Source organism: Protopterus annectens, chromosome 6.part0 (assembly GCF_019279795.1).
Source record: "Protopterus annectens isolate FY-2018-M chromosome 6.part0, PAN1.0, whole genome shotgun sequence".
Classification (NCBI taxonomy): Eukaryota; Metazoa; Chordata; order Ceratodontiformes; family Protopteridae; genus Protopterus; species Protopterus annectens.
The window spans coordinates 40,850,888-40,866,311 of record NC_056737.1 but is presented as its reverse complement, the minus strand read 5'-3'; the positions used below and the strand labels follow the sequence as shown (position 1 = coordinate 40,866,311).

General features: G+C 40.2%; 1 protein-coding gene across 3 annotated transcripts in view; it reads right to left on the bottom strand.

Annotated features, from left to right (window-relative positions):
• EIF2AK4 (eukaryotic translation initiation factor 2 alpha kinase 4) overlaps positions 1-15,424 on the bottom strand; it is a 3,701,979-nt gene that overhangs the window by 353,455 nt on the left and 3,333,100 nt on the right. For all 3 annotated transcript variants that reach the window (XM_044073832.1, XM_044073831.1, XM_044073833.1), the window contains one exon: positions 10,991-11,059. In XM_044073832.1, the coding sequence (XP_043929767.1) occupies positions 10,991-11,059 (69 nt within the window). The remainder of the gene's footprint in view (positions 1-10,990; positions 11,060-15,424) is intronic.

Genomic DNA, 15,424 nt, shown 5'->3' with positions numbered 1-15,424 from the left:
GAGGCAAGTAAGAATTTGAGAGCCACAAACTAGACTGGGTAGGAGGTAGGCATAAGACAGAGTTACTTTAAGCTTCACTGGTGAGAAACGTTTTGCTGCAGTAGAGGAGCCCTAGTTTCTGACGAGTTTTCTTGATACAGTTGATAATGTGTAGATCAAATTTAAGTTGGTCGTCAATGATGACACCAAGGAGTTTAGTGCTAGTTTCCACCTTGATGTGTGTGTTATTGAGGGACAGGATTGTGAAAGTGGATTTAATGTGGTTGTAGTTTTTAGGAAGAAAAAGCAGTAGCTTAGTTTTTTTGGCGTTAAGGATAAACTGGTTATAAGAGAGCCAGTTTTCTTCTGAGTTAAAGGAAGTCTGTGTTGTACAGATGAGTTTGGAGGGAGAGTCAGCAATAGTGATGACAGTAGAGTCATCAGCATATTGGGCCAGTGATGACTGAAGACAGGAAGAATAAAGAAGACTAGTGAAGATGTTGAAAAGTAGTGGACCAAGGATGGAACCCTGAGAGACACCCACTTTAACAGGGAGAGGAGGGGAGAGTGCAGATTGCCACTTCATTGCTTGAGATCCATCAGTAAGGTAGCTGCAAAACCATGCAACAGTAGCACGGGAGAATTTAAGGTTGTTTAGTTTGTGCAGAAGGAGAGGGTGAGAGATGGTATCAAAAGCTTTAGAGAGATCTAAGAATAGGCAGGAGACAAGTTTGTTGTCATCTCTGGCAATGGCTATAGTATTAAGGAATGATAGTAGGGCAGTAGTAGTAGTGCTATGCTTTGGTCTAAAGCCATGTTGAGTAGGTGTAAGCAGATTTTAAGAGTAGGTAGTGCATAACTTGTTTATGTAGGCATTTTTCTAGAACTTTAGAGAGAGGATGGCAATTGGTCTAAAATTAGTGATGCCTGAGGAGTTACCTCCTTTATGTACTGGTAGAGTGAAGAACTGTTTCCATATGGAAGGGACTTTGGACTCTGAAATGGAGTGGTTGATTAAGATAGATACAGGGAGAGCAAGAGAGTCAGCAGCTAACTGAATGAAAAGGGAAGGAATGTTGTCGGTAGAAGCTGGTCAAGGTTTGCTTTTAGAAAGTAGGGATTTGATGTAGCTAGTGGGTACAGGTTTGAGGGAAAAATATTTTGATGAGAGTATAGTGAGATTTGATAGAGAGTGGTTAGAAATATTATTAAAGGTAGACGAATTGGCACTGGGGTTAAATAGTTTGGATATAGAGTCAATGAAATACGTGTTGAAGGTAGAGGCAGTACCTTTAGGAGTGTTATCAAGACAAAGGATTGGGGGAGCAGGGACCATCAGGATGCAGTATGTGGTTTAAGGAGTTCCAAAATTTTGGGGGGTTAGATTTCAAGGCTGAGGGTGGATTAAAGTTGAAGTCTCTGTCTTTATTAATACGCGTTTTGGTCCAATTTCTAAGTTCTTTGTATTTTAGCAAGTCTGCAGGGAGGTTTGTTTTGGTCCACGTTTTCCATGCTCTGTCTCTATTTTTCATTAGGATGTGAGTATAACTTGATAGCCATGGAGATGTATTAGATTTAATACGGACTGTGTGAAGTGGGGCAAGTGAGTCAAGAATACTGAGAAAGGTGGAGCTGAAAGACAGGGCAGCATCGTCAAGGGGGAGTTGGGTAAGGAAATTCCAGTTAACTTTACAGATAAGAGATTTAAAGGTGTCAGGGTGGAAGTTAGTAAGCTTGCGGCATGTGATAAATCTATGCTGTTTAGTAAAGTGAGGGATATATCAAAGTGCTTTTATTGGGGAGTGATCACTTAGTGTGCTGGGAAGTGTTTCAGGATTGTGATATTTAGAGGGATGAGAGACTAGAATCCAGTCGATAAGTGTGCTGTGTGTATGAGAGTTGTTGGTATGGGTGGCATCAGTGATAAGTTGACTAAAGCCGTACAAGTTGATGTGCAAGGAAGAATTTGGGGTACAGAGAGTTAACCAATTAATATTGACATCACCAAGAATAATGGTTTTATTAGGAATATGTTGAGAGAAGTATGAGAATGTTTTCCAGCAGGGGTAAGTTATCCCCTGGGGGAATGTAGATTGCTACTATTGCGGCTGATAGGGTATTGATCCCTTTCAGGCACCTCTTTTCTGAGGATGTGCTCCAGGTTTTACAGGAGGCAAGGAAACCCTCAACCAGAAAATCTTATATGTGCAAATAGAAGAGATTTTCGGTCTGGTGCTATGCTCATAACCAGGACCGTTTTTTTTTCAGTAGGGTTCCCTTTGTTCCTCTCTTATTTGTGTGAGTTGCTCCAGTCTGGCTTGGCCTATTCTTCCCTGAAGATCCACTTGTCAGCCATTTCTGCTTGTCTGCCCTTCACTCCTCCTTTGACTTCTCATTTTGAGGTCAATGTCTTAAACGTGTCCTGCATATTAGGTCTTCAAGAAAGCCTATTCTTCCTCCTTGGAACCTTAATTTTGTTTTGGAGAAATTGACTCAGGCTCCTTTTAGGCTGGCAGGTTCTGCTATTTTTTTTTTTTTTGCATGATTGTACCTGGAAGGCTGTTTTGTTGCTTTCTGCTTGGAGGGTTTCTGAGCTCCAGGCCGTTATGGGCATTACTCCCTTTTTTTGTTGTTTATAGGGACAGGGTGTCCCTTTGTACTAATCCTTCTTTTACACCCAAAGTGGTGAATGAGTTGTCCTTAAATCAGTCAGTACAACTCCCTTCCTTTTTCCCTTCTCCTCAGTCTGCTACTCAGAGGGTCCTGCATACCTTGAATTTTCACAGACAGCTCAGGTATATTTGGATAAAACTAGGACTGTTTGTAAGTCCGATCAGCTTTTTGTTTCCTTTCATCCCAAGTCTTTGGGTTTGGCTGTTTCTAAGCAATCCATCACCTCCTGTATTTCTAAAACCATTTATTTTTGTTAATCTTTTCATGGCAAGTCTCTGTCTGCTTCTGTTAGAGATCATTCTACTTGGGCATTTGCCTGTTTTGGTGCCTTCAAGAGACTGGACGCCACTTCCATCCTTGAGACTGCTACTTGGTCTTCAGTGCATACTTTTACTAAGCATTATAAATTGGATCGATTTCCTAGGGCCAAACAGGTTTTCCTGAAACCATTTTATGTGGGTTTGTTGAGAGCTATTCCCACCCTTCCACCTCCCATTCTGTTTCTTGAGCTTTTTTACTCTCCTTTATATTTAGGAATACTACAAAAGAGATATAGAAGGACATAGTACAGCTGTGTAAAATCTTATCAAAACAGTTGATGTCCTTTTCTTCACTGCTGCAGTATTTGCTCCCTCCCTCCAACCCCATCTTTTTTCTTCTGGTTATGCATGGACTCCTTTGCCCTATGATGCTTGTTCTCTACTTGGGCAAGTCAGTTCTGGGTAGTTGTGTCTGCATGTCTCTTTTATGCCCTACGTTCCGTGCAGGAAGCATAAATGTGACGTACGGCACAAACAAGATCTTTTAATCTAATGTACATTGGCCGCGCGTCATGATGCCCGGGACAAGACATCCTCATATTTAGGAATAATGCAACAGTGAAGAGAAGGACATCTACTGTTATGGTAAGATTTTACACAGCTGTACTTTTTATCAAATTTTCAAATGAATTTGAGTAATATTTAAATCCGGTTGCCTTTTTGGATCTTTCGTGCTCCCTACAGTGTACACAAAGACACTGAGAGGTATTTTGGTCTGTTTGTCATAAAATGTCTGGTTTGATGGTAAGCTGTTATGGACTGCAGTCAATAAATAATGACAGACATGAGTTTCAAACCTCTTAACTTTCAGAAAATGTTTGCTAATGCAAAGTATGTTATTCTTGCAATTTTCTAAGTATTAAAGAAAAATATTTAAAATCTCTTCCTAATACAGAGTCTTTGTCTGTAATTGCTGAGCTAAGAAGTTGAGGGGGGAAGGTCTGACAGCAGTATGATGAAATACATTTCTAAGCCATTATTTATGCATTCATCTTATTTGAAGCAGATATCCAACATGTACATAGTTATACACGTGGCTGTAATTGTTGGTAGTGTGTGTGTGTGTGTGTGGGGGGGGGGGTATGTGAGCCCAGAGGGCACAGCTCTCTAATGTCCCAATACATTTGACCAGATCTTCATAAAATCTGTGTTTTTCTAGCAAACTGCAGTCACCAAATAATGACAGACATGAGTTTTGGGCATCATATCTTTCAGAAAATGCTTGCTAATGCAAAACTTGCTATACTAACAACTTTTTAAGCATATAAGAGCAATATTTAAAACCTGCCCTTGATTTTGGGCCTTTATTCCTCATTCTTGAGCCAAGTTCTTGAAAGGGAATTTGGGGAGTTGCAGCAGGCTTCACTGTGTGGTCCCGAAGTATATTTCTGGACTATTATTTATGAATGTGTTTATTTATTTGATCACATCTAAGGTGCAGAAAGTCATAAAAGTGGCTGTAACTGATGATCATGTATATATGTGCAGTGCGTATGTCAAATTATAGAAGCTTTCATAATGTTATGATAAGCAAAAAGAAGCTGTGAAAAATAATATTTAGCACATCCTCAGAATACCTGTGCCTACTTGGAAGCAGGGTAAGATCATTCAAGCTACAAGTCAGAGTGGCCAGATTTGGATGTAGAAGGGAATCCTTATATTGAGTCAGGAATTCAAATGCCAAGGCAATAATTTGCTCTTCTGTCTTGCAATGTTGTCTTAGCCAAAAGGACACTGCTGAAATTACTTTTGTTTATTCCTTGCTGATTTTGAGCAGTACACTTGGGACCAAGGAATTACACGAAACATGTAAAAGAAAAGAAGTGTCCAAATCAGGAAGAAACCATCTATTTTCTATGTTTCAGGAGCTAATATCCTGCCACAAAACTTTTTCAGTTGCTAATTCGGAAGTTAGGCAAGGAGGTTTATCTCCAGTATACTCTACAAGCTGTTCAGATCCATAAAGTCATCCATGTTGAGCGCTCATACATGGAGTCTGTTTGATATCTGCTCAGCATGTCTCCCAAAGACATTTCACAGGAAGGGCATACAAGCTGCAGTCATTGTTAGACCTGCTTTGAAGACCATCTCCCAAGCTTGCTCAACAGATATGAATGTGTACCTCCCTCTTTGTTTATGTATCACATCATGGTTGTACTCCTTGTCATCACCTAAGAACCTTGTGTTACAGGGTGCTAGTGAAGGATTTGCAAAAAGTATGAAAGCGAACATTTTTTTAGACATTTATAACTTTTCCTCATTTTCATCAAATGAGCCCCCACCAAGTCTAAGGAATCAATGGTCAGAGTTAAAATACACAGAACTGCCTTTAACAGTATTCTTTGATTCTGTGCACACTGCTATCCAGCATCACCTCTCCCCTTGATGCAGGAAAGAAGAGTACGGGTGTTAGTCTATAAAGGATGGGCGTGTGGACACCATTTGTTTCTTATGTACCACTGCAGCTTTGTCATGTGCAGGTATGCTAAGAGAACCACTATGATGCAAAATGTCATGAATATTAGCATCCTCAGAAATTCCCTTGCACTGATCTTGGTCTGCTGCAGAACATGTCGGAAATACATAGAGGTGCCTTGAAAGATATTCCTTGATTCTGTGCAGAATGCGTTGGAACTATTGAGTCAAATGCACTACTTAGTGCTAGGGAAGGAAGGCTCTGACCAGGGTGATGTCTCCTCAGGGAAGCTAATTTCTGACAGAGGTTTAACCAGGACTTCTGCCGATTTGCTTTGGGTTCCAGATTCTTGAAAGAGCTCACATTGAAGTCCAAAGGCTGAAGGAAGCCCTGTTATGACTCTGCTAGGATGGGGTAGCCATCCAGGTAAGGATAAAATTATATTACTCGCTGTTCTGCAATAGGCAATCACTGCAGCCAGACATTGTGTGAATACTCTAGGAGCAGTGGATGAGCAAAAGGGCAATTTACTTATTTTACTTTAGTTGACTGTGATATTCCACCTGAGCAAAAAAAGTCCCTTTTTCAGTAGAGGTATGGGGAGAAAGCAATAAGGAGGTGAAATGTAAATGAGCACCCACCCCCCTGCAGCCAATCTTAGGAATTTTCTATACTTTCTGGTAATGGGGATATGGAGATACTCATCCTTCAGCTCTGAAGTTAAGGAAGCACAGGCAATATACTTTGGAGGGCAAGCATTCTGAATTTTGGAGCCCCAAGAAATGCTTGGGGTAGGAGAGTCTTGGATGGATCTCTATGGACCCTCTTTCCACAAGATCTAGATCTTGAGTAAAAGACTGGTCTTCCCTTCCCACAAGGAGGGCTTTTCTACACCCCTGATGGATTCATTTCTTAAATGACTACAGCAATCAGGGCAAGCTGGTCCTTGAGGACTGATGGAATGACTCAATTTTGGTATGCCTACAAACTGCAATCTGTAAACTTTTTTGATAATATCTAATACTCACTTGTCTTGTGTTATTCTCAAATACCCTTCAACTTTTATAAGGGAGAAACCAGAGTGGTGGGGGAGAGGGTAGTGTGTCAGGGTGGATGTGAGAAGGGGATTGGAAGGGGCAGCCTGGCTAACTCATGATCAATCCCTCAAGGTGTCACAGCCCTGTGGGCCCTATGCTTGTCTCTGGGTCTAGCATTAACTTTTTTTTTAATTTCCTCTTCTTCCCTTTGGTAGGTCTCACACTATGTGGTTTATTATGAGATGGACATGACTTTGCTGGGAAATTCCTGCCGTCCCATGGAACTTAAGTATAAAATTGTCTTACAGACTTGGTAGCCTTTCTCTTTTCCTTCAGTTACCTGTTGATTTCCTGAAAAGAAGGTCCAAACAGAAGGTACTTTCTCAACAGGGCATTAAGGATATCTGATTTAACATTGTCTGGCAGGGGCAAGGTAATCATCCAGTCACAACTCCATATTACAGACCTGGGAACTGTTGCCCTACACAAAGTGCACATAGCACAATGGTCACATTTTGTGAGTGCTTGGCTACTTGGAAAGGTAACATAGCTCTATCACATCATTTCTTGATTCAGATTCTTGTCTTTGAACCCCCAACCCCCAGAGAGGCCTTGTCCTATCTAACAGGGATTGGTGGTAGTGAAGAATATATGACTGGCAGTTTAAGACTGCTAAAGTGAATAGTTTTTTCCCCAAATATCTGAAGCACTCTGCTGTTCCTTTCACTGGGAATACAATTTCTACTTGGAGCTGAGGTAGCTCTTCCTGGGGTTCAGAGACAACATCTGGATCCTCAAAGAGGTTCCTATAAAGATACTTAAAGGAAGTATTCCCAATCTAGAACTGGTCAGGCTTCCTAGGAGGAGGAGGAAGATAATATAAGGATCCAAGAACACACTGTTAATCACATTGTCCAAGGCATATAGTACTGGAGGAAGAGCCAGAGGTCTAGCTTCAGGCAAGCCCATGTAAGCACTGCATTACACCTTTGCTGAGCTTCAGAATATTTGGTAGTTTCTCAGTGGAAATCCTCCCTCTTTCTTTGAAGATTGTTCCCAAAAAGAAAAATCCTCCAGTGATGAAGTACAAGACAAGGTGTCTTCAGCATCAAAATAATAGTTTACAGCAAACGGAATCTGTTTTGTGCTTTGTAAATTTCAGGAACTGCCACCCTGAAGGCTTCAGGTAACAGATGGGGAACTGGAACCTTGATATGATCACCTGGAATCCCCTCATGCACAATAGTTGGGATCCCATCATCCACTTTTGAGATCACAATATGGACCTTTGAAGTCAAAGGACCTTCAGCCTTTGGAGGAATGTCAGTCCAGCAGGTAGAAACAAACTCTGCAAGCAAGGGTTACAAAAGCACCTCACCATGTGCAAGGCTGCCAGACCTACAGAAACTTGAATCATCAGAAATACGTCTCCCTCTTAATATATATATTTTTTCTTATGCAGGAGACGCATACAGGTTTGGTAGATACCATTCATGGCATGGAAATGGACTTGAGCCCTTTTGTGGTACATGAAAACCCCTATAGAAAGACTCACATAGTCTATGGACTAATCTCAGGATGAAAGCAGCACAATGCAGACAGGAGTTCACTATGTGTTCTGGGCCGAGGAAGAATTAACACCTGGTATGGAAATCCTTGTGGGGGATTTGTTTTCCACACAACACACAATTAATAACATTAACTATGAACTCTTCAGAACTGGAATCAGTATCAGAGTTAGCCAAACAATCAAGTAGGAAAATAGATAAGATGAAAATATCCCCTATAGGACACTCATCTGGCTGCCAAAGTATCCTGACTGACAAGACTGAGTACCTTAAAAACTTACAGCTACACACACACACACACACACACACACACACACACACACACACACACACAAATACATACACTGCATAGAAAAAGAGAGATGAAAATATCGTGAGCTGAAGCACTGTTACCTTTGGTTGCAGGACATCAGTCAAAGCCCTGGGGAAAGAGTAAACCTCTGAAAGTCAAGCCATTCACAGGGTACATGCATGTAGGTATCCCATCTAAGAGGACTGTAACAGTGAACCCTATGGTGAACATCTGTCAGAGTACGAATTTGTCCAGACAGGTAATGTTACATAGTTTGTAAAATCATACTCTGGTACAAAACTGCACTACGATATACCATAATTCCGAAATTCTGACCCAAAGCTGCTAACAAGTGTCAGACTTGCAATTTAGGTTTAGTTTGGCATGCATTCTCTTGCAACTTCAGTCTAACATTCTCAGTGCAAATTTTATATAGACCATCTGTGATATACCACCTTATAAACAAACAAACAAAAAAAAACCTAACTAGTGAAGACTGCAGTATTAAAACAATGACTGAAGATTAAACACAAGCACTGCAATATCACCACAAAAAGACAGTAAATGTGTGTTCAGCAGATAAAATTAAAATAAAACCAGCACTTTATTCAGGAACTTTTGAGAACACATACGGATACTGATGGCCCTACTACCTCACAAATCTGCTCATTGAAGAGAATTATACTGGAGAATAACATTTTTGTCTATGGAACTGACCATTATTGGCAAAAGTGGGGCATAGCTACATGCCATTTGGTCATGGCGTATTGGGAAAATGAGTTTGCATTAAGTGAACAGAATCACTGGTTGAGACATGCTGTCTTCTATGGTAGATTTGTTGATGACATATTTGTTTTATAGAGAGGTAATGAGAATGAACTATCCAGTTTTGTGGAGCACTTGGGAGTACTACACCATTCTTGGAGTTTGATATCAGGAGTTTCTAAGAAGAAATAGACTTTCTGCATGTGACTGTCTTTATAAATGAAGACGGTCAATTTAACAGCCTAGTACCTACCTATGAACCTATGGACCTAATACACATCTCTATAGAAAAGAATGTTGGAGAAATCATACTTTATATAGAACAAGTATGCATCCTAAATGTGTATCCACAAATAATAAATGGCCAGATGCTACGTATATCTTGGCTTTGCACTGATGATGAAGTGCACCAACATGAATTAGAATGATTATACAAATGATTTATTGACCCGAGGCTATAAAAATTTTGAAATCGACAGGGAACCATGAAGACGAAGCCACAGAGAAATGACAGAGGGAGACCTTATTTCACAGTCAGCAGAAAGGATGACATGGAAAAACAAAACAGAGAACTGAGTGGCATGAGATGTTTACTAACACACAGTTGTGACATATCAGCCATTTGTGAAATTATTAGGAAAAACTGGAGGATTTTAACTTCAGATGATAGCCTAAGACATATTGCTGGTGATGTCCCCAGATTCACTTTTAAGAATAAGTTGAATCTAAAGAGATTGTTATGTCGCAAACAAGATGCTGTTCCACATAGCCTTAAGATGGGCACTTTTCCATGTAGAAGTTGCAAAACATGTATTTAAATAGATACAACCAATTGTTTCAAACATCCTGTAACTGGTCCGATATACAAATTAAAGAAGCGTGTGGACTGTAGTACTAAGAACATAGTATATGTAGCTACTTGTGATAGCCGCCCAGGATTTTATGTTGGGAAACCCAATAGACCTTTTAAGGAGAGGATTCTATGCCATCATAGTCACAGCATATTCAAAGGTATCCTGGACATAAATTCTCCTTCCTAGCTTTGGAAAGAGTGCTAGATAATATAAGAGGCAGAGATCTATCAAATAAAACTGACATCTTGGAAACACGCTGGATAGCTGATTTACAGGCAAACAGGAGACCTGATCTTAAAAAGTGGTGCCTTTAAAACACATACTGAAAAGTAGGAAGCTCAGGAGATGACTTGACTGGATTAGCAATGATATAAAAAAAACAAGATGTTTTAGTGTGAACAGGATCTGATGAAGGCATAGCCGAAAGCGCTTATCATGTTTGCGAGGATTTACATCCTGTTGTTTGAAGGATTTCATTTTTTATTAAATTGTGCTGGTTTTATTTTGATTTTATCTGCTGAACACGCATTCTACTCTCTTTGTGGTGATACTGCAGTGCTTGTGTTTAACCTTATAAACAATGGCACTGCTGTAGCAAAATGTTGTCCACAATAGCGTTTCTTGCAGCACATCCAGAAAATATATCTGAGATATTTTTTTACACCACTACACTGAGAGTTAAACATGCAAGTTTTATGAAAATTGTTCAAAAACTACTGACAACTAGCAGGTTAAGACTACATTTCATCATTTTCTTGTATATGAATAAGTTTTCAAAATTTCTGGTCTTAAAGGTTTCAACACATCTAAAGACACTAGATTTTGAACCTTAAGGGTCTACTGTGCACCTCCATTCCAAAAGGCAATTTGTCAAACTGACCTTATAGTCGCACATTATGCATGAATGTCACTACCCTTGTTCACCAGATGCCACTGCTGAAAAATAACACCTGCAAAAAATCACCCTTAAAACTTTACAGCTGGACATATTCTTTCTTCAACACACATGCTGCCCTGCAACTAAGCAAAGACTAAAGCTTAAGGTTTGGCTCATGGTACAATGTTAAAAATAATATTGAAACTTACTGCCAAAACTTCTATTTCTGTGCTCTTCTGTTGTAAGATGGTTACCAGATTCTGAAGTCTTGACACAATCTGGAAAATACAAAGACACTGTTTTAAGATTTGTATGGAAAATTACAACAGATTCATTATCATCTCATCTATAAGAATGCTCTCTGTAGTAGGTAACTCTTGTTACTTCTTCTAGTTCCAACTCAGAAGAGTTTTCAGAATTGACAGCTGAAATGCTCAGGCACCAGTGCATCTCCTGCTGGTGCATGGCATGATTTCTCAAGGAAGATGCATGCAACCCCTGCATGATTTCCCACAGGGAAGTCCCAAGCAGCATACACCCAACCTACAGTCCCCTGTTCTCAAAGTGTCAGTGTACTAAGAGGCATCACTTGAAAGGCACAAATAAGAATAACTTCCCAATTCACAGGAAACAACCATTCACTAAAGCAGAATGGAGAGACAGTCCAAACAAAGGGGAATTTTTGGAAAGTAAACAGCACCAAATAAGCATGCTTGCAGTTCAGTTTACAGGGTTATAATGGACTATGAAAGTCATCTGCAGAGGATAACTACAGAGAAGAATCACAAGCAGTAAATCTAAATCTGTTTCGGAGGACAGGTTAAGACAGAGGTCCTAAGTGTCTAAAGAGGCTTCACTCGGAGTTTTTTAAAAATAAGTTAGCCGAGTTTCATTCTAAGGAATGCAAATGTCCTTTTTTTGATAATGGCTAACAGTCTAGCATTAAACAGCACACTTAAACTTGGGAGTTGATTACTATTAAGTTAGAAGCTATCCCTCTGACTGTACAATTCTTATATGTACGCACTGTGTTTTGTTTTATTTCTCATGCTGTACGCTATTTATGCCATCCTATGCATATTTTTCATAATTTTCACTATCATAGTATCACCGTATTGTACTGTATAACATCAAGTAACTTCTGCTTAAAAGTTTTAGTTGTCATTTTTACTCAGGTTATGGCAGAAAATGGTGTGTGGGCCAGTTCACCAACCCAGCTAACAAACGTAGTACATTAAAAAATAAATAAAATATAGAGCACCCTTCTATGTTTCAAAAGCTACCTGTCCAATAGGTATCAGTCAGTAAAATGGCTCTCCACCCTCTCTTCATACCTCCCAGTCACCAGTGGTGTACCTCCTTTTTAACATTCTCACCAACACTCTTCACAGACCAACACAAAAGGCCTCATATTATGATATGCAGATAAATCTATACTCATATGATATTTGACAACCTGGCACATCTCCATAAAATTACGTAGGAAGCTCTGACAGTCACCATCTCCTCAACAACCCCGCCCCCAAATCCCTCTCTCATGGAAAAACAAAATTTAAAATTTTCTTAATAAAACTGTTTAAGTCAATTCTCATAGCAAATTATTAGGGATGACAGTGAATGGTAATATTAAATTTGACCTGTACATACAAAATTGCATTAAAAAACACACCAAAAATTACGGATGCTTTAGAGAGCTAAATATTTTCGAAACAATGCAACTAAAATTACACCTCCTCCCCTCACTACTTTATGGACCTCTCATCCTTACTAATCTGCAGGCATCACAAAAATCAAAACTTGAACAATGCTATAATAAAGTGGCTAAATTAGCAGCAAACACCCGTTTCAGAATCCACAACTGTACAGCACTAAAAAGCCTAGAATTACCCAAATCAACTAACATATACACGGCTTCTTAGTCTTTTAGTAGACTTCACAATGGAGTCTACTAACATATACACAACTTCTTAATCTTTAAGTAGACTCCATTGTGAAACACATGGATACTCCACTCACCAGGTTGAACAATGAAAAAAAAATCACAATCAGTTGTCTATCAGGGCCAGGATCTGTCAAGCCACTCACACACTCAGGGTCACTGAGCCACAAGTACCAGTATGGCTCAGTCATAGTTCATGTGGGTGTAAATAACTGAGATGTACTTCCCCGAACTACATAACTGCTGCAGTCCAGGTTATCCTCCCTCCAACCCCACTATCGTAGCTGGGACTTATCTATACCTCTCTATCCTATACAACCTATGTGGTGTATTTGCTTGTAGCTAAAGGTATTGTTTTACATTTTTTATGTATGTGTTTTTAGCAATATGTATTGCCTACCTATTTGGGGGCACCTGACATCTGGGGCAAGAAAAACTGAAGAAAATGGCTTCGGCTGCATCTTATATACCCCTGGCGCACTGACGTCAGGGAAGAAGCGACAGTAACCGACGCCGGACCAAGACTTTGGAACTCTGGCCGACTGCGGGACCGCCTGATGGCAGGATAACCCAAGTGTAATGACTGCAGCAGTGAAACACGAACATCTGACAAACCTTCCAACTTAGCAAAATAAACCCAAGGGAATCTAAAGGTATTACTGCTAAACTCTATGAGCCTAAATGAGAAACTTCACTCCCTCCAAGCATTCCACACCTTGGAGAATGCACAGCAGACATCTGTGCAGTAACCAAGGAATGGCTTCAAGCCATGGAGGGAACTCCAGCAATGTAGGGATGCAATGCTTTCCACACATTTAGACTGGCTACTGCACAAGGACTAAAGGTGGAGGTGTCTCCATCTACGTCAAAAATAAATATATCTCAAAGTTGGTCAAACAGGATGACCAGCTTAAGCTTCTCCATGACCAAATTATCACAGGTAGAGTACCATATCACATTCTTACATGTTATTGGTCACTCTCTCTGGCACACTAATATCACAGCTCATACTCAAACCTACTAGAGACACTTACTATTCCACCCAATACGATATTCATGGGGGGACTTAAATTACCTCTCTATGACCCCAAACTTGCAGGTCCAGAGATTCCTGGACTTTGTAAAAACAAACACTATGGATCAGTTAGTCTATACACCCAGTAGGGGTACAAACTTACTGTACACAGTACTCATAAACAAGGAAGCATGCTGCATCCCTCATGTAGTGCCATCTCTGGTAAAGTCTGACCATACAGCTGTCTGCTTCAAAACAAACAAATCAATGCTGTGAACTCATAAAACCCCGTAACTGTTATGAACTAGTGTAAGGCAAATGACCTATTGTCTTCTCAAAATCAAAGTAGGTGGTATCTACTTTTCTCCCCTCATCCATGTCATTAATGACTTTCTCAAAGAAATCCGTCAGCTTCACTAAGTATGACCTGCCCTCAACAAAGCTGAACTGGGTCAAGTCCAGTGTTTGAAGGTTTCCTATGTCATTATTTGTCAGGTCCATGATTATTCTTTCCATGGCCTTACATACACAACTAGTCAAACTTATGGGTCTGCAATTTCCCGTGTCAGTAGATTTCCCTCTTTATGAAGAGGGATAACTGTTACTGTACTTCACTCTACAGGGACAAAGCCAGTCCAGAGGCTGTGGTTAAACAGAGATCCTAATGGGCTTAATATGTCCTGATTTAAGCTGTTTAAGAGGCAGCCTGGTATATTATCAGGCCCCAATGAAGCCATGTTTTTAGCTTTACAGAGCACAATGGCAACCTGTTCTTTGGTGAGCATTGGCACTGCAGTGATGGAGGGCATTTCTTGGGGGAGAACTGGAGGTGATGGGGAGGAATATGACCTGAATTGGTCGTCCAGCAAACTGGCTATATCTTCTGAGTGAGTACAGGTGATGCCATCTACAACTAATTCTGCAAATTGTTAGGTGTTGCCCTTAAGATAGCGGACATAGCTGAAAAATGCCTTACAGTTATCCTTAGTTTTGGAGGCTATTTTTACCTCAAAGTCTGCTTTCAGAGAATTGATTAGATCCCTGATTCACTTGTTTAGGCTAATGAGGGATTTTTTGCTCTGTTGTGCACATTCCCGCTTACTTCTCAACCGGATTTTCTTTCTTTTGTTGTACAACCTATGCGGTCTTTTAAAAGGGTAATTTACCTTAGAGAAGTTTTTGGGGTTAGGTGGGGGCTAGTTTTATCTTTATTTCAAGGGAGACTGCTCTGTGATCTGATCTTACTAGGGAGGACATCACATGGGGGGGGGGGGGGTGCAGCACTCACTCATATTTGTGAGTACCAGATCTAAGGTATCTGTTCCTCTAGTGAGAATGCAGACTAGTTGTTCAAGGGCATTTGAATTTACAAAGTCAAGAAATCTTTAGGTCTGCAAGTTAGTTGTTGTGTATGCTTCCCAATTAATGGAGGGGTAGTTAAAATCACCCACGAGTATGGTATTGGGCTGGATAGTGAGTAATTCCAGTAACTTCTGGTATGAGGTATGGATTTCATGATTCATGGTGGGGATCTGTAGCTAGCAAGAATACGGCAATGGATTTTTCCCATGGTTACTTGGACATGGAGTAGTTCAACCATGTTATGTTGTTTGACCAATCCTGAGGTGTGCTTATCCTTTATGTAGACAATATACATCCACCTTTTGCTCCTTCTTGTTCAGTGGATGG